Source organism: Bos indicus, chromosome 4 (assembly GCF_029378745.1).
Source record: "Bos indicus isolate NIAB-ARS_2022 breed Sahiwal x Tharparkar chromosome 4, NIAB-ARS_B.indTharparkar_mat_pri_1.0, whole genome shotgun sequence".
In the NCBI taxonomy this organism is placed as follows: domain Eukaryota; kingdom Metazoa; phylum Chordata; class Mammalia; order Artiodactyla; family Bovidae; genus Bos; species Bos indicus.
In genome coordinates, this window is record NC_091763.1 from 115114361 (window position 1) to 115135162 (window position 20802).

General features: G+C 45.5%; 1 protein-coding gene across 21 annotated transcripts in view; it reads right to left on the bottom strand.

Annotated features, from left to right (window-relative positions):
* The window catches only part of KMT2C (lysine methyltransferase 2C), a 253899-nt gene extending 240359 nt beyond the window's left edge, over window positions 1-13540 (bottom strand). For 15 of the 21 annotated variants that reach the window (XM_070787358.1, XM_070787348.1, XM_070787368.1 and 12 more), the window contains exon 1: window positions 13184-13537. In XM_070787358.1, coding sequence (XP_070643459.1) covers window positions 13184-13344 — 161 coding nt within the window. In that variant the 5' untranslated portion in view covers window positions 13345-13537. Of the gene's footprint in view, window positions 1-12158; window positions 12272-13183 lie in introns of those variants that run through there. The other 6 variants (XM_070787365.1, XM_070787346.1, XM_070787353.1 and 3 more) reach the window with 3 other exon arrangements.
* Between the last annotated feature and the right edge of the window lie 7262 nt (window positions 13541-20802).

Consider the following 20802-nt stretch of genomic DNA (forward strand, 5'->3'; position numbering starts at 1 on the left):
TCTCCTACCGCAAAGCTCACCACTGCAGAGTCCTCCCTAAATAAAGTCAGCCTAGCTTTTAAAAAATGTATTCCTAGCAATAATCTGTAAATAAAATTCAAAAAATTCCTTTTATAACAGCCTTGAATTAAATACTTAGGAATAAATTTAAACAAACAAAAAAAGCACAAGATCTGCACACTGAAAATTATAGAATACCGCTGAAAGAAATTGCTGTTGTTTAGTCACCAAGTCATGTCCAATTCTTTTTGACCCCATGGACTGTAGCCCACCAGGCTCCTCTGTCCAAGGGATTTCCCAGGCAATAATCCTGGAGTGGGTTGCCATTTCCTTCTCCAGGGGATCTTCCCAACCCAGGGATCAAACCCAGGTCTCCCGCACTGCAGACCACAGAGTCACCTGGGAAGGCCTGAAAGAAATTAAAGATGACCAAAATGAAGGGACACGTGATTTCATGTACTGGGGAAGGAATAAATTCTCTCTAAACTAATCTACAGATTGATTATAATCCTTGTCAAAATCCCAACAGACTTTTTTTTTGTCAAAATTGGCAAACTGACCCTAAAATTTACATGGAAATGCAGAGGACCTATAACAGGCAAAATAATTTTGGGAAAAGAAGAACACTGGGAGGAATTATAGTACCTGATTTTAAAACTTACAATAAATCTAGAGTAATGAAGATAGTATACCATTGGCATACGGCTATGGCTAAGTCACTTCAGTCGTGTCCAACTCTGTGCAACCCCATAGACGGCAGCCCACCAGGCTCCCCCATCCCTGGGATTCTCCAGGCAAGAACACTGGAGTGGGTTGCCATTTCCTTCTCCAATGAATGAAAGTGAAAAGTGAAAGTGAAGTCGCTCAGTCATGTCGGACTCTTAGCAACCCCATGGACTGCAGCCTACCAGGCTCCTCCGCCCATGGGATATTCCAGGCAAGAGTACTGGACTGGCATAACGATTAGCAAAAAGATCAAGGGAACAGAATAGAATCCAGGCTTCCCTGATGGTTCATGGTCAAGAATCTGCCTGCAGTACAGCAGAAATAAACCCATACATTTATAATCAAGTGATTTTCAACAAAGGTGCCATGACAACTCAATAAAGAAAGGATATTCTTTTCAACAAACTGTCTCAAAATAATTGTACTTTCACATGCAAAATAACTAACTTAGACCTTACCTCATACCATATATAACCACTGAAGCCTGCGTGCTCTGGAACCCAAGAGCCGCACTACGGGGCCTGAGTCACAAGTAGAGTCCGTGGCCTCAACACAAGGTACCACTTGCTGCAACAAAGACCCTGTATGCCACCAGTAAGACCCGACACAGCCAAATAAACAAACTTTTTAAAAACGAAAAGAACAATGCAGATGTCAAAGTTTTCTGATGGCACTTTAACTTTTAATACACACATTGAAGATACTAGAATAGATGATTTTGAGGCTCTTTCTAGTTCTGGGGCTGGATAATCTGAAAATGGAAGCTAGGCAAGTACTATTCTCAATGGAAAATAGTATGGAAGGTCAATTATACCTCAAAAACAAATAGACAAACTCAAAGAGATTACATTTGTGGTTATCAGTGGTGGGGGCTGGGGGAGGGGAACTGGAGGAAGGTAGTCCAAAGGTACTAACCTCCACTCAAAATAATTAAGTACTAAGGATGTAATGGGGCTTCCCTCGTGGCTCAGCGGTAAAGAATCCACCTGTCAATGCAGGAGATGCAGGTTTGATCCCTGAATCTGGAAGCTCCCCTGGAGGAGGAAACGACAATCCACTGCGGTATTGTTGCCAGGGAAAACCAAGGGACAGGGGGGTCAGGGGGGCTACAGTCTATGGGGCCACACAGAGCTGCTGCACAGCGAACGGAAGTGAAAACATGATTAATACCACACTCCTGTATGTTGGATACAGAAGTACTGAAAAAAATCCTACATGTTCTCATCGATGACGACGAAAAAATCTTCTGCCTTTTTTATCTGTATAAGATGAATGTTCACTCAACTTATTGTAGCAATCATTTCATGATGTACGTTAAGTCAAATTACTCTGCTATGCACACCTTAAAATTATACAAGGCTGTATGTCAATGATACCTTAGCCAAACTCGAAGAGAAAAAAAACAGTATGGTAAATCACTTTGGGTTCTCATTTGGGTCCTTGTATAACAGCACAAATGGGGAATCTATACTTCCTCCATACCACCTTTCCCAACTGTGTTACTGGCAAGGCTAGTTTTCTAACAAAGACACAAGGCTTTTCTCCCGTAGCCACTGTCAATGGCACCCTGTTGCCTATGGTAAAAAGTCAAACTTCCCAATTTAGTTTCCCTTCCTCATTTACTCACAAAATGGGCTGCAGTTTCCTTTTCTTTCTTTGGTAAGCATTTTTTTCCAGCTTTCTTGGAGCTATAATTGACAAATAAAATTATAAGATATCATTGATGATTTGATATACATATCCACTGTGAAAGGATTCCTCCCATCCATTAGTTAACACATCCATTACTTCACATTATATATATGTTTGCGACAGACATTATTTCCCTTCTACTCTCTTGGCAAATTTCAATTATATAACACAGTGTTATCAATTATAGAAATCATGTTGTACACCTTAGAACCTCAGACTTTATTCACCTTATAGGTGAAAGTTGCACTGGAGTTTCTTAAACAGCAAAAACCAGAGGCAGACAAACCTGGATTTAAATCCTGACTCAGTGACTTATCAACTATGTGATCTTCCTGCAATTTAGCTCATTCATTTGTAAAACTGGAACGAACGATTCCACTGATGTAACTTTTTTAAGTTCCAAAGGAGATAACTTCTCTGGTGACACCAGGAGCGCCTAACCGGAGCAACCACTGAGTAACTGTTCCTCACCTGCCTGTTCTCTTCACTCAAGTTTGTTTCTGTTCTTCAAGAATCAACTCAGAAGATGTCTTTTTTCAGGCCCCTGCCTTAAAGTTCTTCCTTCTCGAAGCTTCGCAGCACTACACGCAATGTTCCACTGCAGCGTCTGTCATCCTGCATTCCAGCTGGCAGAACGAAATGAGGGCAGGGACCCACCGTGTGTTGGTCCCTCCAGCGCACAGCAGGTGCTCAGTAACATCTTCCTTGGGTGAATAACAGAAACCACACAGACAAGGGAACCCTGGCTGAAAATAACATGCATGCTTTAAAAACGTACTTTGAGAGGAAAAGATTCTAATTCACCTATAACCTCACTAACGTTACACAGCGGTTTTATTACTTGATTCCTTCTCTTCTGTCATGTAGGCTTCCCTGGTGGCCCAAACGGCAAAGAATCCGTCTGCAATGCAGGAGACCTAGGTTCGATCCCTGGGTTGGGAAGATCTCCTGGAGAAGGGAATGGCAACCCACTCCAGTATTCTTGTCTGGGGAAATCTCATGGACAGAGGAGCCTGGCAGGCTTCGGTCCATGGGGTCACCAAGAGTCAGACACGACAGAGCAAGTAACACTCCGTCATGCGGGTGGGAGAAAGGCAGAAAGCATGAAGTACAGTAAAGGAAAAAAGAATCAGGAGCCCAAGCCCCATGCTTCCTATTTTATTTCTATCTCTACAGAATGTTTTTTATATTTATAGTACTATTAAACACACCCCTCAATATGCTGTAATACAACAGTCCACTAGATGGTCAGATTCAATGATAGGTAACATAACATACTCCAAGGTCAAATCTGAATTTTGGGGGGAGTCCCTAGCAGTCCAGTAGGTAGGACTCCAAGCTTCCACTGCAAGATTCGACCCCTTTGGGGAACTAAGATCCTGCATGCCTCTCAGTGCAGTTAAAAAGAAAAGGAATTTCAGACCAAGTTAAATGTTACTGTGTGTGGTATTTACCAGGGCTCTTCACCAAGTATTTCCAGTTCCCTCTCCAGAAATATGACGGGATTTCATTTCCTTACCCCCTTGAAGTTAAATGCTACCATGTGACTTTCTGGGTCCAACACGTGCCCCTTCTGGAGAGTCTCTGAGTGTCAGCACACCCTGCTGCGTTCTTCTTCTGTCGTGGCAATTACGAAAGGCAGAGATCCTGTCTACCCACACCTGGCTGGAGATGCTGTAGAGGAAAGCTCCCAAGCCAGCCCATGATCAATGTGTGGCCTTGGCAAGAAATAAACCTCTGCTGCCTGAATACACTAAGAACTGGGGTTGTTCGTTACCCCAGCACACTCCAAATATTCTGCATTCGCATACAGAGAAAGTTAGTATTTCTCTCTATTCCAATCTATACTGTGACAACTGTATTTTTAAACACCATTTAAATTCCCCAATAATAAAAATCCATCTCTAACTCAAAACACCCTAGTGAAATGGGGAGCAGAAGGTAGACAGCAACCTCACTTAACTATCTCAGTTATAACCAACTCAAGATGGTTGTACAGCAGAAACCAATAAAAATTTCAAAGCAATTACCCTCCAATTAAAAATAAATTTTAATAAGTTTTTTAAAGTATCTCAGTAAAAGCTGGAAAACAATAATTTTTATCATTTGTATCTCAAGTATTTTTTTATTCTTCAGTCTCTGACTCCACAAAGTCATCTGCTTCCATCTTATACTGCTATGTAACAAACCACCATAAAGTCTAACAAATTAAAACAACAACCATTTTATTTATTTGTAATTTTGCAGTCTGGGCGGGGCTCAGCTGACTGGTTCCTCTGCTCATCTCAGGAGAGTCAGTTTTGAAGCTGGATTCAACAAGCAAGATGATGAGGGGCTGAACTGAGCTAGGAGACCGAGTTATAACTCTTCAAGTACGTAAGTCTTAACAGGAGAAAAACTCGGCCGTAACTAAGCAAATGCTTCGACCCTAGTAGAACAATTCACTGATGAGAGTTCTAAGGTAAAAAAATATGGTTATTCTTTCATATGTTTCATATTGCTATTTCACATGCAACCGGGTACTTACTCCAAACACGTGTGCATGTCATTAGGATCCCCAAAGATGAGGAAATCAAACAAGATTTTTTTGCTAGGCTCCACTAGAACACTTAAGAACCAAACCACACAAACTTCACCATTGACAATCAACTATATTGTTACTAATGTAAACAGGTTACATACACTGAGGTGTAAAGATTAAAAGTGATTCAGTCTAAAAAGACATAAGAAATCATTTTAAAACCACCTAGTAATTCATCTCATTTAGGGAGACATACTAATAAAACCATGGTCAGCAGAGATGTAAAATAAAAAGACCACTATGACAACATTCACAAGTTAGCGTAATAAAAAAGTTTTTCTAATGATTTTGTAATAACATTACTATGTATATATTTTTATATATACATAGCTTCTAGGAAGTTGTTCTGGTTGTTTTTCATGTGTTATTCATAATAAAAAACATTCTATAGAGATTTCTACCGATTAAGTTTCTGTACTTTCTCTTTATCAGGGAGAGCTGTGTAGGAGGGCACTCTTTATCGCCCGCCTCCCCCGACATAACCACTACCTTATTTTTGACGCCGTGGTGGTTTTGGAGTGAGTCTGGTACCTCATCACATGTCAGCCCATAATAATCAATGATGTCACAGTAACACCTGATGACCACTGATGACAGCAGCCGTTAACACTAATAGCAAATTCTTATAATACCACCTCAGGCTAGCATTTCCTGTGTGCCAGACACGGTCTGAATTCTACACATATATAAACTCACAATAATCCTAAACTAGATGTGGTAGGAAGATCACTTTGCAAGTGAGGCAACAAAGGCACAGAAAAGTTACTTCCTAACGACAAATAGTTAACAAGTAGCAGAACCTGGATTTGAATTCAGGTGATCTTAGTTCTAGAATCAGTAATATCCCAAGAACGTACTTTTCTCATTTCTAAAAAGAGATTATGATTTTAAATTTATTGGCTTTTTAAATATTGCACAGATGTACATATCCAAGTATATGTATTAATATTCACTACATAGCCTTCCAAATCATTTTCTGTACAGGAAATACACACACAGTTGGTGTTTGTATTCTTTGTACAAAACAGAGTTTGTAATAAACTTACTGCTTTGCAACTCTTGAGAAAAGTTTTCCTCAAGTCAACAAATGTATCCCAGATATACTCCCATCTTGGTACCCACTCTCTGTCCTGACAAAAACTATACGATATATGATCCCGCAATCCCACTCTGGGACATATATCTGGAGGAAACTAACTTGGAAAGACACATGCACCCCAGTGTTCACAGCAGCACTGTTTACACTAAGCAAAGCATGGAAGCAACCTAAATGTGCAATAAATGAGTGGACAACAAAGATGTGGCAGATACACAGTGGGCCACTACTCAGCCATAAAAAGCAACAAAAAAAGCCATCTGCAGCAACATGGACGGACATACAGATGATCATACCAAGTCAAGTAAGCCAGAGATATCGTGATAACACTTAAATGTGGAATCTAAAAAAAGTAATATAAATGAACTTTTTTAAAAAACAGAAATAGACTCACAGACATAGAAAACAAATTTATGGTTACCAAAGGGAATGGGGGGGTGACAAATGAGAGGTTTGGGATACAATATACATACTACTATGTACAAAATAAAAAACAATTACTGTTATGTAATATATACATAACAATGTATAAGTAAACAGCAAGGATCTAGAACTATACTCAGTATTTTAACAGCCTATAACAAAAGAATCTAAAAAAGCATACACACAGACACAACTAAAGCACGCTGCTGTACACCTGAAACTGCACCACGGTAAATTAATCATACTTCAATTTAAAAGAAAAACGGTTTAAAATCAGAACTGCGTGGCAGTCCACGGATGGGTGCTTTGTTCTTGCCGACTCTCGTCTACTAGCCTTCTACCTTCCTCTGCTGTCATGAGCATGTCTGCATGTGTATACTGGCCCATTTCTACTGCGAATATATTCTCATCTCATTCCTCACCTTTATAGGCTTTCTTGACCTTTTCCCCCCATCTCCTAAGGGTAAGGAAGCATTCTAAGTCTTTTACTATTTTCCACGCATTCTCCATAGTCTCAGTGACCTCAAGTAAATCACACTAGGGATTGATTCCCAGGTGGCTCAGTGGTAAAGAATCGCCTGCCAATGCAGGAGACGAGAGTCGATCCCTGGGTCGGGAAGATCCCCTGAAGGAGAAAATAGCTACCCACTCCAGTAGTCTTGCCTGGAAAACCCCATGGACAGAGGAGTTTGGCAGGCTACAGTCCATGGGTCACAAAGAGTCGGACACAGGTGAATACACACACATCCTAATCTAAACCTACTCCCAAATCCTCCGACACTCTAGACATTTCTGTCTTGTAGACATCTATGCCAGACATCATCAAGCATCAGAGTGGCTACATTCAACTGTAAGATGGGCGCAGAATACAGAATAATAGCCATTCTTGTCCTCAGGCAGACTGTAGACATCTACTTTTAAAACTTTCAATTTAAAAATAAAATAGTCCAGGCATATCGCAGAGGTGAAAAACTTGTCCACTGGTGGTCTACAGATTAAACCTAGCCCACAAGGTATAGCTACAAATAGCATTTTAGATCTTAATTGAAAATACTTAGAAGTCAAGAGATTTCGCATGAAGATCCAAGTTTTCAGCCTTTGTTGAAAAACCAGAGTATCTAGCAACATCTCACAGTCTCAGGTGGCAGCCATCAGCCAGAACTCTCTCAGCGTCTCCTAAGCAAGGCACAAAGACCCCTAGGACTCTTCAGACTGTTTTTACTCACCATTTTCTCCCCAACTTAAGGCCTCAAAAATGTCAGCTGTCATTCTGGAGCTTACAAACTGCATGCAACTCATTTAAATTACCTACTTGGTCCCTGTAAAGTTTATAATGCCTGGACTATAAAGCCCAAACTCGTTAGCCCTGCATTCAAGGACCATCACAGGTTGGCCCCAAACCCCACATTAAGCCTCTGTTCCAGTCACACCCCACCAAGAAAGCACCTTTTACACTTCCCTCAATAATTTTATTCACTCTGCTGCCCCGGAACACCCTCTCAACTTTCTTCTCACTCAATTTAGCTAAATGTTATTGACTCTTCAAGGTATAATTCATGCTCTGCTTCCTCCACATTTCTGGGGACCCTTTGGGCCACAGTAAACCTTCTTCCAGATTTGACTGTCCCTCCCAGCATACATTTGGCACTTACATGCTCTCTGAATAAGGTGTCACATGAAAGATTTTAAAAGTTACAGAAAAGCATTTCTCAGACTTAAACAGTTGCCACATTTGTGCATCATAGTTACTGCTATTACTAAATTAATAGCAGAAGCAAAGTCAAACAATTTTCCTGTCTTTTACATGATGCTTTTTCTAGAGAAAGTGCAAAAAGAGCTGTGTCATTCCTCCTTCTCTTAACCTGTGTTCTTAAGTCCTCTAAATTCTGCAAATGGGGAGACTGACATTGCCAATTACAAATTCAAGATTAATCTTTCTACTGAATATTCACACTAGCCACAAGTATACATTTATATGCAGGCCATCACCAAACAGAAGAAAAAAAAAAAATCATCCCTATTTCACTCCACAACTTTTGAACTTACACTGCCAAGAAGTTCTGAAAATAAACACTGCAGCACAAACATGATACAGAAAATGTTAAAATAAAGGAGGAAGGGATTAATCTGCTTGTTGAAATTTAAAGACGGGCCAAAACTATTTTTTTTTTTTATAAAAGAGAGGGAGGGAGGATGGGAGGGACACACACAGAGTTTAGAAAGTTTATTCTGTATCAGCTAAAAATTGTGTTCAGTCCAAATGTCTCACAGATGACCTATGTAGAATGCTGTCAAGGGTTTCACGTACCCCCTCACCAGGTGAGAGCATCTGAAGTTCTCTATAACTAAAAACTGACTGTTTCCATTTTGGAAGGTCAGTGACGTTTCATTGAAGCCCCTCAGTCATAACCACAAATGCCTCAAGAATACAAGGTTGGACAATCGCTCTCTGCCCAGAGGGAATCTGACTCTGGGCTGGGGAATAAATAATATGCAGTTTCACAAAAAGGTGAAGGAGAAGGAGAGGTTAGAGGAGTGTGTCTTGTCACCCTGCAAAGTGACCACAGATCTGGCATGGCAGAATTAACTGACAATAAGAAAATGTACTAAACCCCTATCTGTAAAATGAGAAAGCAAATTGTTTTAATACTTTTAAATTTACCTGGAAATCCATGTTGACCAAGTTTACATACTAATAATCATATTGTATCAAATATAATTTGTATTTTAGACTAAAAATGCATTCTGAAAGACGAGAGATTCCATGAAGACGACCAACAGCAGGGCGAGAGCAAGCTAATGAGCCCACCTCAGAGATGAGAGAGGCTGTCATTCCAGGATCAGCTCTTCAGGTAAATTAAAGCATCTCAGTGCCCATTAAGTGCTAGAGACCAGTAACTACTGAAAATTCCCACATATCTAAGTTCGTGAAAAGTAAGAAAAAGAGTAACTATCATAAAAGTTACAAATTTGCATCATCTCAAAAAGCACAGACAACAGTGGTACCCCTTAACTATAAACTGCTGTTTTATGAAACTGCATATGTTATAACGCAACGCAGTTTTCTGTTTGTTTTCGTTCTGCTGATTTCAAGTTCACAGCCACAGAAATGAGAACTCTGAGGGGCAGGGAAATGTGCTTACAAACACAGGGCAGCAACAGTCCCCGGCAGCGCCGCCATGTTTGCTGGTCCCTTGGAAGACATCGCTGGTTCTGCCTCCCTTTTTTCTACAATAATGCTCAAGGTGACTTTCTAATAACACTAACTGACCTCTGAAAAGAAACCTGGTTCAGGGTAAAAGAAGTTTATTCAGAAAAGGTCAAGGATAGAGCCTCAGAAATCCTATCCCCGCCACATGCTGCTTCTGTGCCATCCCCATACCCACCCCCACGCTGAACATCAACTTTACTGACTTGGTAAGAAACAGGGTGGAATGCTTCCTTGGCTTCCCAACAGAGTAATGCGAATATATATTCTCAGGAAGAAAAGAACCAACCGAAGCTTCAGGAAGAGTTTCCTTAACCTTAACAAAAATAACTCCAGGCACTGGTAGTGCCTGCCCAGCAGCAGGAGCTTCCGCACCAATGGGAAGACCTGCACCTCTGATAAGGACCAAGTGACAGACAATCCTTACTGCGCAAAAGAACTTTTAGACATGTGCAAACCTGACCGTTCTACTTAGTATTTCCCTATTTTCATACCCACTTTTCAAACTCTGCCTCTAAGATTAATAGCTTCAGTTCAAATTTCTTGATTTTAGGTTGTAAACATATATGTATTTTTAATTTATTTAGCTGCATGGGGATTTAGTTGCAACGTGCAAACTCTTAGTTCTGGCATGTGGGATCTAGTTCCTTGGCCTGGGATCGAACCTGGGCCCCTGCCCTGGAAGCTTGGAGTCTTACCCACTGGACCACTAGGGTAGTCCTGTATACATAATTTTAAAATAACAATAGTTACTGTAAAATCAGTAACCGCATACGCTTTTCAAATGTGATTAAAACATAAAAATGATCTAACACTATAAAACAAGAAATACTTACCTAATTATTAAATATTTAAAAATTTAAACTCAAAACAATGTGTATTTATTAGTCCATAGCTAGCTTTTTCTTTTAAACCAAAACAAATACACCAACCTACTTTTAAAAAATACTGCCATAAGGCATCTTCTCTAGGGTAAAACAACCCACTTACTGATCATCTAAATATCACTGACAATTTAAACACGTTTATCTCCACTGCATTCCACAAACACACTAATTTTCATTTCTGAGGTAATTATTTGCAATTCCACATAATTTTAACATTTACAAACCTAATTTACATTTATTACACATCGGTTTCACTTTCAGGGTCTGCACTACCCAGCTAACTACATGGTCTTTTCTGCATGTATCTTAGTACAGTATGGATTTACACAATTGAAAACCCCTCTCCTTGCCTCCCATTTCAGATATTAGCTTCTATTTACATATTCCCAAAACAACTGGAAAGTCTATTTCCTTCTTCAAAAGACACACCTAATTTTAAAGAATTCACTAAAAAGTTAGAAGCCATCCAAGTTACCACTAGACTTAATTACCTGTGAGGACTACAGTTCCAGCTTCCAAATCTAAAAAATAAAACTCTCAAAATTTAGAATTGTTCTAAACATCTTCCAAAGTGTTGAGATTTTTATATTGATGTATTACTGTCATTCTGTAGAAAAGTTTTAATCTCTCAGAGGACTACCTTCTCCTTCATAATATAAGCGATAAAAATTAAAATAATAAAAGTGGCAATACCCTAAACCAACCTTTCTCCCGGTGCACTCAGGAGCTGCACTAATACAAATGAGCTCATTGCAATTTCAGGGGAAGTGTACACGTACACATACACACACACACTTGCATGCGTAGGGTGAGAACAATACTGAGAGGTCTACTCTTTCTAGGGTAAAAATTTAAAAACAAGCCTAGAACATATAATAATCCAAAATTAATGTTCACAAAGAATGAAATAGTGAAAATGGGAAGTAATGAAGTTAAAACCCTACTGTGGCTTCCTATGTGTTGCTTTAAAGGATACCAAAAAAGTGGCAAAGAAGTTTAAAATTACTTAAACCTGCACCTTCCTTCTCCAGATTTGTTAATACAGGAATAACAATGGCATTTTGTATCAGACACTACAATGCGAGTGATACAGTAACCCCCAACTTTGTATCACAAAGGAGCAAATGCAATACTGTATACATCCTGTACTTGTTTCCCTCGCGATTTGTCACAGCTAGGTAAGAGCTGGCCATAAAATATGGAGGCAAGTCGAAGGCCCTGAATCGCTTTCACAGTACAAGGACAGCGAAGCAAGAAGGAGCACATACCCAGTCCAGGGCTTCATGGGGCTCCCACAACCCTGTTCTCTGCCTGGGCTCACACTCCTATTTTTACTATGTATCACCAAACGTTAACAATGCTATTGCTAAATGAATGCACCCCATCCGAAGAAAAAAAAAGCCAAACTAGAACAAAAACCCAGAGAATCCGTAAGTGAGCTGCTCTCCGCTGCGTCCACTGCACCCTCGCACTAGCAGGAGACGACCATATAATGAAATGAGTAAGCACCCAATCCATTCCACAACTCCGAGGGCGGCCACGGACCTGCTCGGCACCCTCGAGAGCCATGAGCGCTCGGCGACTCCCCGGTACGAAATGGCTTTCTGGATTCCACCGGCAAAGTTGTCCGAGAACCATGCTGCAAAAAGGCATTTCTAACAACTGAAAACCGGCGCTGCCCAGCCCCGGGGTGCCGGCTCCGAAGCACCCAAGAGCCGCTCCGGCCCCGCTCACGGCTCGGAGGCGGCTCCTCGAGGCGAGTTCGGTCGCGGTTTCCATCCGTCCGGAGCTGCACCAACGTGCTCCCCACGCTCGGCCGGCGGTTGGGAGCGACATTTCCAAAAACTTGGCGCTCGCGGTCCCCGCGCGGCCACCACACGGAGTTTGAGCGGCTCGGGCCGGGCGGTGCGGGCCGGGCGGGGGAGGGGAGCGGCCGTGAGACTTCCCGACGCGCCGGTGAAGCCCCGGAGCCCGAGGCTGGCGGGGGTGGGGAGGCGAGGAAAGTTAAAGCTGGGGCCGGCTGACAAAAGCAGCCCGGCTCCGGCCGCTGCTCGCCGCCCGCCGGCAGGCCCGGGGGACCACCTGGCCCCGGCGTTTTGACAGCTCGGCGAGCGCCCGGGGGGTGCCGAACGCGAGGCCGGCCCCGCGACTCTCCAGCTGCGCCTCGGGCTGGGATACCCAACGAGCCGGCGAGGCCCAGCGGCGGCTACGAGAAATTTCTCCAAACACAGAAGCCCCAGAAACCGCGGCGCCGGGGCCCAAACTAAAAAAAAAGTAAAGTGTGGCGGCGGCGCGGGCCGTCGGGGGCCCGGCCGCGGAGGGCGGTGCGGGGCGCCCGCGGGAGGCCGGGCGCCGGCGCGCGGGGCTCGGGGCGGGCGCGCGGGGCGGGAGGGCGCCCCCGGGGCCCGGAGCCGCGCGGCCGGCGGGGCCCCACCCCCACCCCCACCCCGCGGGGGCGGCCGGGGGCGCGCGGGGGCGGCGGGGCCCGGGGCGCGCCGGTGACAGCTCCGGGCCGGCCGCCGCCGCCGCCGCCGCTGGCTCCCGGCCTGGCTCCCTCACACTCAACTTACTTCTTTCTGGCTCTCTGGAAAGGGGAAGCGCCATCTTTGCGAGGCCGGCCCCGAGGTCTTTTGTCTGCGGCTGCGGGGCTCGGGGCCGGGGCTCCGGGCTCCTCGGGGGGTGGTGGCGGCGGCTGCGGCTGCTCCGCGCTCTTGTCCTCCTCCGACGACATCCTAGTCACCAGGAAAGACACATGGATCCCGGTCCTCCTCCTGGGGGGCTCCTCCCGCCGCCGCCGCCGCCGCCGCCGCTGCTGCTCGGGTTCCTCCTCCCCGGCTCAGCCTCTCGCATTTCCCGCAGCCCCGGGAGCAGCAGCAGCAGCAGCAGGTACCGGGAGAGGCGGCAACATGGAGCGAGCAGGACACGCACTCACACACATACGCGCGGGCGCGCGCACCTCGGCGCGCAGGGGCCGGGCGGGGGGCGGCGGGCGGGGCGGCGGGAGGGAGGGAGGGGCCGGGCCGGGCCGGGCCGGGGCGGGGAGCGCGGGCGGGGCCGGCGGGCGGGCGCCGGGCGGTGCGGGAGCGGGCGCGGGCGGCGCCGGGCGGGGCGGGGCTCCTGAGGGGTAGGGGCGGGGGCGGGGGGCGGCCGGCCCCGGGGGTCTCCGCCCGCGCCCCTCCCCCAGGCCGCCCGCGGCGGGGAGGAGAAAGGGGCCGCGGTTCTGGGAGCTGCGGCCCCGCGGGCGGGGGTCGCGCCCCCCGCCGGCTGCCCCTCCCCTGCGCGAGCCGCGTCGGGCGGGGCGGCGGCGGCGGCGAAGTTTTGACAGCTGCTCCAGTTGTTGTTGTGGGTTCCGGGCTGCGCGAGAGCGCCGGCCCCTCAGCGCCCGCGCCCGCCCTCCGGGGCTGGGAAGGAGGAAGTTTTGCGGGTGTGCGTGTACCACACACATACACGCACACACAGACACACACACACTGGACCGGGGCCGTCGCGCGAGGGCCGCCGCCGGGTCTGCCCCGAGCGCCCCCGCACCTCAGCCCTCTCAAACTCGCCGCCGGTCTCGCCCACACACGGCCGCCGCGACGCCCCCGCCCCCTCCCCTTCCCCCACCCCGCCGCCCCCCGCGCGCCGCCGCCGCCGCCGCCGCTGCCACTCACGGGGGGGCTCGCTCCGCGCATGCGCCGCCCGCGGACGCGCCGCCGCCGCTGACCTCACCGCCCCTCCCCCGCCCCCGCTCCCTCCTCCTCTGACGCGGCGGCCCCGGCTGCGCCGCGGCTCCGGCTCCGGCCCCGGCCCCGGGAGAACGCCAAACTGCGGAGGAGGGAGTCCGGGATCGGGGTCCCGGGGAGCGCGCGGAGGCAGGGCGAGGACGGGGGTAGGGCCGCGTCCCCGCTCCGGAGGCGCTCGGCGCCCCCACCCCCCCACACTGCCGCGGACGGGAGGGCGGGTGGATGCGAGATGGTCGAGCCCCGGCGCGCGGCCGGCCCGGGCTCCCCCTTCGGCGCCCCCGCCCCACCCCACTCCGCCCCACCCTCGGCGGGGCGCTAGGGGACCGGCCCGGAGGGACTGCGCCGGGCGCACGTTCAGCGTTCTTTCGTTTTTTTAATGCGCGTCTGTAGAGAGAAAGAAATGGAGTGCAACTTCGTTCTAATCCTATTCCAGGGGTACTTTCGTTATTGCCACGTCGTTTTCAAAATGATCCTGAAAGGGTTTATAGAGCTGTCAGACAAAAAGATGGCATTCTGAGGAATAAAAAGGCTGAAAGACATAATAAACCAGTAAAAAAAAAAAAAAAAAAAAACACACACCGACAACTCGATTTGAACGTTGGGTGAGATGCGATGCGGGGACAAAAATCGAAGGAGTTGTAAGCTGCCTCTTAAAATACGTGAAAAGGATGAAAGAAAAACGGGGCTGAGGGTCAGAAACCTGAAATGGACACTTACTCAGAAAGGAGAGTTACAGATGTGGGTGGGATCCTGGGCTGCTTATTCCAACAGGGATCAACCCTGGGACAATGTGTTCTTGTGAGCCTGCCTTCCCGTTCACTAGCGGAGTGGAAAGATCGTCGATTTGAATGGGGACAAAATACTAAGAACTAGCAACCAACCGTTTGCGAAAGCACAGGGACAAACTCTCATTTTCCAGGCACACGCTCTAGGCCGGACACCCAAGGCATTCTCAGGATTTTCATCAGTTTTCACAACACAGTTCTAGTGTAAGGTAAGAATAATACGCCGTTTTTCCTGCTTTGTCGTTTGCCTTCACTTCCTCCCCAGTAGCCAGAATATAAACTTTCAATTGTGTTTTCTTATTTAGGCAAATACAGTTTGATTTCCAGAGCCTGTTCTGACTAAAGCATAGTTTTTTGAAATGAGGATTACAGTAAAAATTTGAATTCCTTCAGGGTTTGGTTCGTGCTGGCTTTTCCACGTTTAATAAATTTACAATTTGAGACTGAGGAGATGCTGGCTTGGTAAATACAAACTTTAAGTGTCTGACTTTGTCTATTGAAATACAACATATACATAACTAATGATAAATGTAAGAAGTTATATATTTAATGCTTATTATTACTCACGCTTTTTCATTTTCTGTACATTGCAAACATACTTTCAAAAATTGGATTATCGATCCAAATGTTTATCTTCGTTAAGTACTGCATTGAGAAGAGTCATTTCCAACTGTGTGTTTCATATACACAAAATTCTACATCAGGGCAATTTACTTCAGTATACTTGTCAGCTCTTTGGAGAAATTAAGGGTCAGAAATGTGCAAACTGCAAGTCACTCCTGCTGGAGACAGTTTTAAAAGGAAACACCTAGGGACTGGGAAGAGAAAAGTGGGCGGGATAAATGGAAGGGTAGAAACAGAGGCTGTGCTTCTAGAAAGACAGATGATGAAGGTAAACCCGATGTTAAATTTCCATTCTTTTGGCTGCTGTGAGCAGACAGGTGGCTGGGAGCTGTTTTAACAGGACTGATGGGAGGCTCATCAGCTTGAACTTGCTGAGGGCAGAGCAGGCAAAACATAACCCGGGATGCAGAGGAAGTATTCAAGGAATACTTATTCGACATAAATAAAGGTCTTTCAAAGTTGTTTCCGTCTCTGTCATCCAAATTACACAGCTTTGAGACCACAATGGCAAAAATCCAGGAGGCAGGTAGCTAAGGTGGGTTCCTCAAAATTATAAAATCAGAAAGTCAGCAAGCACCTGGGAGGACCAAATGCAAAAAAAAGAATGTCTCTTTGTAATAAGTACACATGTTAAGTAGGCAGCTTGAAAACACGGTAGGCGTGCAACCATGTTAACAGCAATGAGCTCTACATAAGTACACATGTTAAATAGGCACGTTGAAAACACGGTAGGCATGCAACCGTGTTAACAGCAAGGAGCTCTACGTAAGTACACCTTAAGTAGGCACCTTGAAAACAGGGTAGGTATGCAACCGTGTTAACAGCAAGGAACTCTACAGGGTTGGACTTGCACTTGTATTTCTTTGTATCAGTCTTCCAGAGCAGATGTAGTCTAATCACAAATATATAGTAGGTGTTCAAAATGTGGATGGGGAGTGAGGGTTGTTATCTTCAAAAAAGAAAAAGCAACATCTCATGAAACTCCTATAAGCAAAGGAGATTCTCAAAGAGTCTAACATACAAATGACCAAATAAAAATTCATGGTACAGTAGTAGACTTTCTTACTAATTGTAGGCCTATAAAATGCCATTGATATGTCTTTCTTTACAGAGCAGTCTTTATCTCTTTGTTTCAGTGAACATAAAAGTATTTATGAGGCTTTCCCATAAGTTCACTAGTAAATGGTATCCCTCTCTTTTTGTATTCCCATAGTCTTAAATTCCTCAAGGTTTTAAGAACCAAACTTTTATGATTGTGTAAAAAAGACCACTAAAATGTAAATTCTAGATCTTATAAAATTTCTGTTCATATTTTTACTATTAAAGTTGCACTTTTAAAAGTTGCAGTAATTGCTGTCTTTTTTGGTCCTTTATTTTTCAGTGGGGGAAAAAATGTTTTTAAAAGAATTTCAGCCACTATGAGTTCATATTTAGTCCATAGTGCATTTTTAAATTTAAAAATTCATATTGTATTACATAAGTTATTTCAATAATGTACCTGTGTACATGTAACTGTGTGGTGGAAAAATTAAGGGAAGAAACTGAGAAGGAAATAAACAGAATAATCACCTTCAGAAATAACTTGTGTATCAGAGTTTGAGATGGTCTAGAGCTCATTTTGAAGGAAATGGCAACCCACTCCAGTGTTCTTGCCTGGAGAATCCCAGGGACGGGGGAGCCTGGTGGGCTGCCGTCCATGGGGTCACACAGAGTCGGACACGACTGAAGCGACTTAGCAGCAGCAGCAGCAGCAGCAGAGCTCATTTTACAGAGATATGCATCTTGCCCTCTAGGGTTCTATACTTTAAACCTGGCACTACTGAACAAGACAACCACAAAAAGGGTGGCAGGCAACTGAAAAATAAACATGGGAAAACACATAAATAGATTAAATATTTACTGTGTACAAGACCATAGTTTTAAAAGAAATGCATCTGGGGATGTGGGGGAAGGGCAGGGATGGGAGAAGGCAGCAGACAGGCCCGTCCAGTGTACACACACACACACCTTCTTAGGTTCCTTGATGCAGACTACTGTTATTAGCTTCCTACGGCTACTGCAAAAAGCGACCACAAATAGGCAGCTTAAAACAACAGAAATGTTTTCTCTCACAGTCCCAGTAGCTAGAAGTCCAAAACCAAGGTGTCGGCAGGGCTGGTTCTTCCTGGTGGGCTCTGGGAAGCATCAGTTCCACGTCCCTCTCAGTGTCGGGGGGACGTGGATGTGACGAGCAGTCCTTGGCTTCCCTCAGCTTGCGGATGCACCTCTCCTACCTGCCTCCATCATCACGTGGCATCTTCCCTGAGTGTCTGTGTCCTCCTGAGTGGTGCTCCCCTGTGTGTGTGTATTCTCTTCTTGTAAGGGATATTAGATTAATGGTCTACCCTCCACCAGTATGACCTCATCTCTATTAATAATTACATCCACAACAATCCTACTTCCAAATGAGGTCACATGCTGAGGTTTTGGGAGAGAATGTGAATGCTGGAGGGCAGGGGTGGGGTGGGAATATTCAACGCAGTCTAACCACCAAACAGCCTATATTGATGCCTACCCATCTTAGCAGATCATGGTGTATATTGTTAGAAATTTGTATATGAGTCAACTGCATGCAAGCTCTTCTTGATGCACACAAAAGTTGTTTACATTATTTTACATGGAATCAACTTATCCAAATAAATAAAATCAAAGTGAATTTAACAACGATGGTGTCCACATAGTAACAGAGTTGAGATTCAGTAGTTCCATGGTTGGTTTGATCTGTGTAGAAGTACATCAAAAAATTTCAGTTCAGAGCTTCCTTGGTGGCTCAGTGGTTAAGAATCCACCTGCCAACACAGGAGACACAGGTTCGATCCCTGGTCTGAAAAGATCACACATGCGGTAGAACAGCTAAGCCCATGCACCACAGCTACTGAGCTCTCGTGCTACAACTACTTAAGTCCATGTGCCCTAGAGCCTGTGCTCCGCAATGAGAGGCCACACCAAGGAGAAGCCCAGGCACTGCAAGAAAGAGTAGCCCTCGATCGCCCCAACTAGAGAAAAGCCCGTGCAGCAACAAAGACCCAGCACAACCAAAAATAAATATGGACATGGAACTTACAGCCCCGCATCAGCCTTCAAGTTGAATTCTAAATTCCTCAGCATGGCTCACTAGGCCCTCTAGAGTCCCTGCCACCCTCCAGCCAAAGTGCTGTTCTTCCTTTCATGCACCACACCATGAACTCCAGTCTTCAGGACTATTTTTGGTGGGCTCCAAACCTCACCAGGCTGTCCCAGCCCCTCCCACCCCGCCAGCCCTTGGCCAATTCCCACTTCTTTTTTCCCCCCCCTTCAGCTTTCTGTTGTTGTTGTTTTAGTCTGACTCTTTTGCAACTCTTTTGCGGGACTGTAGCTTGCCCGCCAGGCTCCTCTGTCCCTGGGATTTCCTAGACAAGAATACTGGAGCGGGTTGCCATTTCCTCCTCCAGGGGATCTTCCTGACCCAGGGATCAAACCCACGTCTCCTGCATCAGCAGGCAGATTCTTTATCGCTGAGCCACCTGAACAGCCCTTCAGCTCTCTTTAGACTTCACCTCACCCTGACCACCATTCTCCCCATAATGAAGGTTGCAGTTCCCCTCGATGCTTCTACAATACCTGTGCTCTCCTCATCACAGCTCTCCTAGCTGGTAATGAATGGCCCCCTTAGCTGTCTGCTTCCCAGCCTAAGTCCACAGGAGACCACCCCTCACGTCTGCCTTATTCACCGTCTACCCCTATGACTCAGCAGAGGCCCAAGAGAGTGGCTGAATAAGTAAAATAAATGGGAAAATGTTACTTTTAAGAAATACAGCTAAGATGATCCCTTCAGTTCAGTTCAGTTCAGTCGTTCAGTCGTGTCCAACTCTTTGCGACCCCATGAATCGCAGCACGCCAGGCTCCCTGTCCATCACCATCTCCCGGAGTTCACTCAAGCTCATGTCCATCGAGTCAGTGATGCCATCCAGCCATCTCATCCTCTGTCATCCCCTTCTCCTCCTGCCCCCAATCCCTCCCAGCATCAGAGTCTTTTCCAATGAATCAACTCTTCGCATGAGGTGGCCAAAGTACTGGAGTTTCAGCTTTAGCATCATTCCTTCCAAAGAACACCCAGGACTGATCTCCTTCAGAATGGACTGGTTGGATCTCCTTGCAGTCCAAGGGACTCTCAAGAGTCTTCTCCAACACCACAGTTCAAAAGCATCAATTCTTCAGTGCTCAGCTTTCTTCACAGTCCAACTCTCACATCCATATGTGACCACTGGAAAAACCATAGCCTTGACTAGACGGACCTTTATCGGCAAAGTAATGTCTCTGCTTTTTAGTTTGCTATCTAGGTTGGTCATAACTTTCCTTCCAAGGAGTAAGCATCTTTTAATTTCATGGCTGAAATCACCACCTACCGTGATTTTGGAGCCCCCAAAAATAAAGTCTGACACTGTTTCCACTGTTTCCCCAACTATTTCCCATGAAGGGATGGGACTGGATGCCATGATCTTTGTGTTCTGAATGTTGAGCTTTAAGCCAACTTTTTCACTCTCCTCTTTCACTTTCATCAAGAGGCTTTTTAGTTCCTCTTCACTTTCTGCCATAAGGGTGGTGTCATCTGCATATTTGAGGTTATTGATATTTCTCCAGGATGATCCCTTACAGGAGTATTTAACTTTAAAAAAGAAACTATTTATATCAAGGTATACAAGTATACACGGATACTTTGCTACATTTTGTTGGTCTTTACATTTTACTTCGCTATAAGGAAACAAGCCAGTCATCTTTGCCCCCTGTAACCAGCATTCCATACGTGACACTCTTCTCAGCGTTACTGGCTTTCAGAACCGGGGTGTGGAGGATCACACCTTTTCTAATGGAGTCTCTTAAATCTAAAAAGGTAAAATAGTTGCCCACGGTCTTCCGAGAACATAGTATGTCCTAAGAGAGACTTCTCATCCAAGATAATATCAAGGGGAAAATTATTACAGTAAATCATATACAATATGTATCATGTAACCCACTTATGTTGGAGAAGGCAATGGC